This window comes from Gracilinanus agilis, chromosome 3 (genome assembly GCF_016433145.1).
Source record: "Gracilinanus agilis isolate LMUSP501 chromosome 3, AgileGrace, whole genome shotgun sequence".
In the NCBI taxonomy this organism is placed as follows: domain Eukaryota; kingdom Metazoa; phylum Chordata; class Mammalia; order Didelphimorphia; family Didelphidae; genus Gracilinanus; species Gracilinanus agilis.
In genome coordinates, this window is record NC_058132.1 from 616,081,909 (window position 1) to 616,083,390 (window position 1,482).

The following is a 1,482-nucleotide window of genomic DNA, read 5'->3' on the forward strand; positions in this document are numbered from 1 at the left end:
CAGCAGCAGCAGCAGTAGCAGCGAGAGCCGGAGTCGGGGCCGGAGCCGGGCCGGAGACATGGCCGGGAGCCCCGGGGGAGCGGCCGAGGGCGCCGGGTGGGCGGGCGGGGGCGCTGCGGGGCGCTCAGGCGTTGGGGTGGCGCTGAGGGGCTCCGGGCGGGAGCGCCATCGGCGGGGGCGGGACGGAGCTCTGCGGGGTGGTGGGGGACTGGGGCCCAAGGCCCGGGCTGGTGGCGGCGCTCTGTCCCCCTCGGCGCCTCGGCTCTGAGCTGCCCAGCCCGCCGGCCGCCAATAAATAGGCCGGCCCGTTTGTTTTGGCAACGCGGCGGCGGCGGGGGGCGGCGGGACTGCGGGCCGGTGGGGCTGGGCTGGGCTGGGCTGGTCGGACCGGCGGGCTGGCCGGGCCCCGCGGTTTGCACCCGGGCTCGGCGGTCAGGCGACTCGGGCAGAGCGGGAGCTGCTGCCGTCTGCGGCGCGGCCCGGGGCCGAGTGAGAGGGGAAATGGAAGAGATCCGGGCTCGGGCCCCGCGCAGACCGCACCCTATCCATGTCCCTGCCTCCCTCCCGCTCCCCAGCGAACCTGCGACAGGGGCAGCCGCAGCCTCCTCCCCCTCGGGCGGGCGGCCCCAGGCACTAGCCCTTGCCCCGATCCCCGGCCGCCCGCCCGCTGCCCTCTGTGCCCCCTGCACCTCCTGGGCTCGCCCTCCCCGCCCGCCAGGACCCGCCCCGCCCCGCCCTGGCCTCGCCTCTGGGCTCAGCCAAGCTGCAGGGGGCTGGGGCGGGGGTGGGGGGGATGTTAGGGCGGGACCCTGCCAAAGCGCAAATCTCTGGGGCAGGAGGTCTCACCCCCAGGGTGACCGCAGCCCTCGGCGCGGCCGGACGGGAGGGGCAGGGGACAGTGGCTGGACCGCATAGCCGCCCACGGTGTTCCCTGCGGGGAGACAAACGTTAGGCTCGGGGAGGTCACCAACACCCCAGCGCTGCACCTCGGACCTCAAGTCCTACACGAGGCTCAGCCTAGCATTTCTGTTCTCCGTCCAAACTGTTTCGCCCCTCAGCCCTCTCGGATGTGACCCCCGGATTTCGGGCTCCCTATTGTGTTCACCCCAGATGTCTATCGCCCGTCCGTCCCGCCAGCTGGGGGTGGGGGTGGGGGGATGGGGTTGGACGTCTCTCGAAGAACAATAGGATTTTAATAGTTCTTTTGAAGTTGGAAATGTGGTCAGAACAAGTAGAATGCAGTTCCAGTACAAGGTACGAGGCGGTGCAGCCAGGATGGGGCAATTAGGGAACCCAAGAGAGGTGGCAGAATGACTGGTTATCAGTGAAAGGGATAATAAGAGCCTTAGCGCATGGTGGACCACAAAATGAATAGGAACGAGAAGGTAAAAATGACACCGAGCGCTGCTTCGGGCAAACTGCGACTAAGAACTGGAAGATAATCCTCGCGGCAGGCTGAGCAATAGTGAGCCCTGGAGGGAG

The 1,482-nt window shown here is 69.0% G+C and overlaps 1 protein-coding gene across 1 annotated transcript in view; it reads right to left on the minus strand.

Moving 5' to 3' along the window:
- IHH (Indian hedgehog signaling molecule) overlaps positions 1–60 on the minus strand; it is a 7,545-nt gene extending 7,485 nt beyond the window's left edge. Inside the window, exon 1 of the mRNA XM_044669437.1 lies at positions 5–60. Coding sequence (XP_044525372.1) covers positions 5–60 — 56 coding nt within the window. The remainder of the gene's footprint in view (positions 1–4) is intronic.
- Between the last annotated feature and the right edge of the window lie 1,422 nt (positions 61–1,482).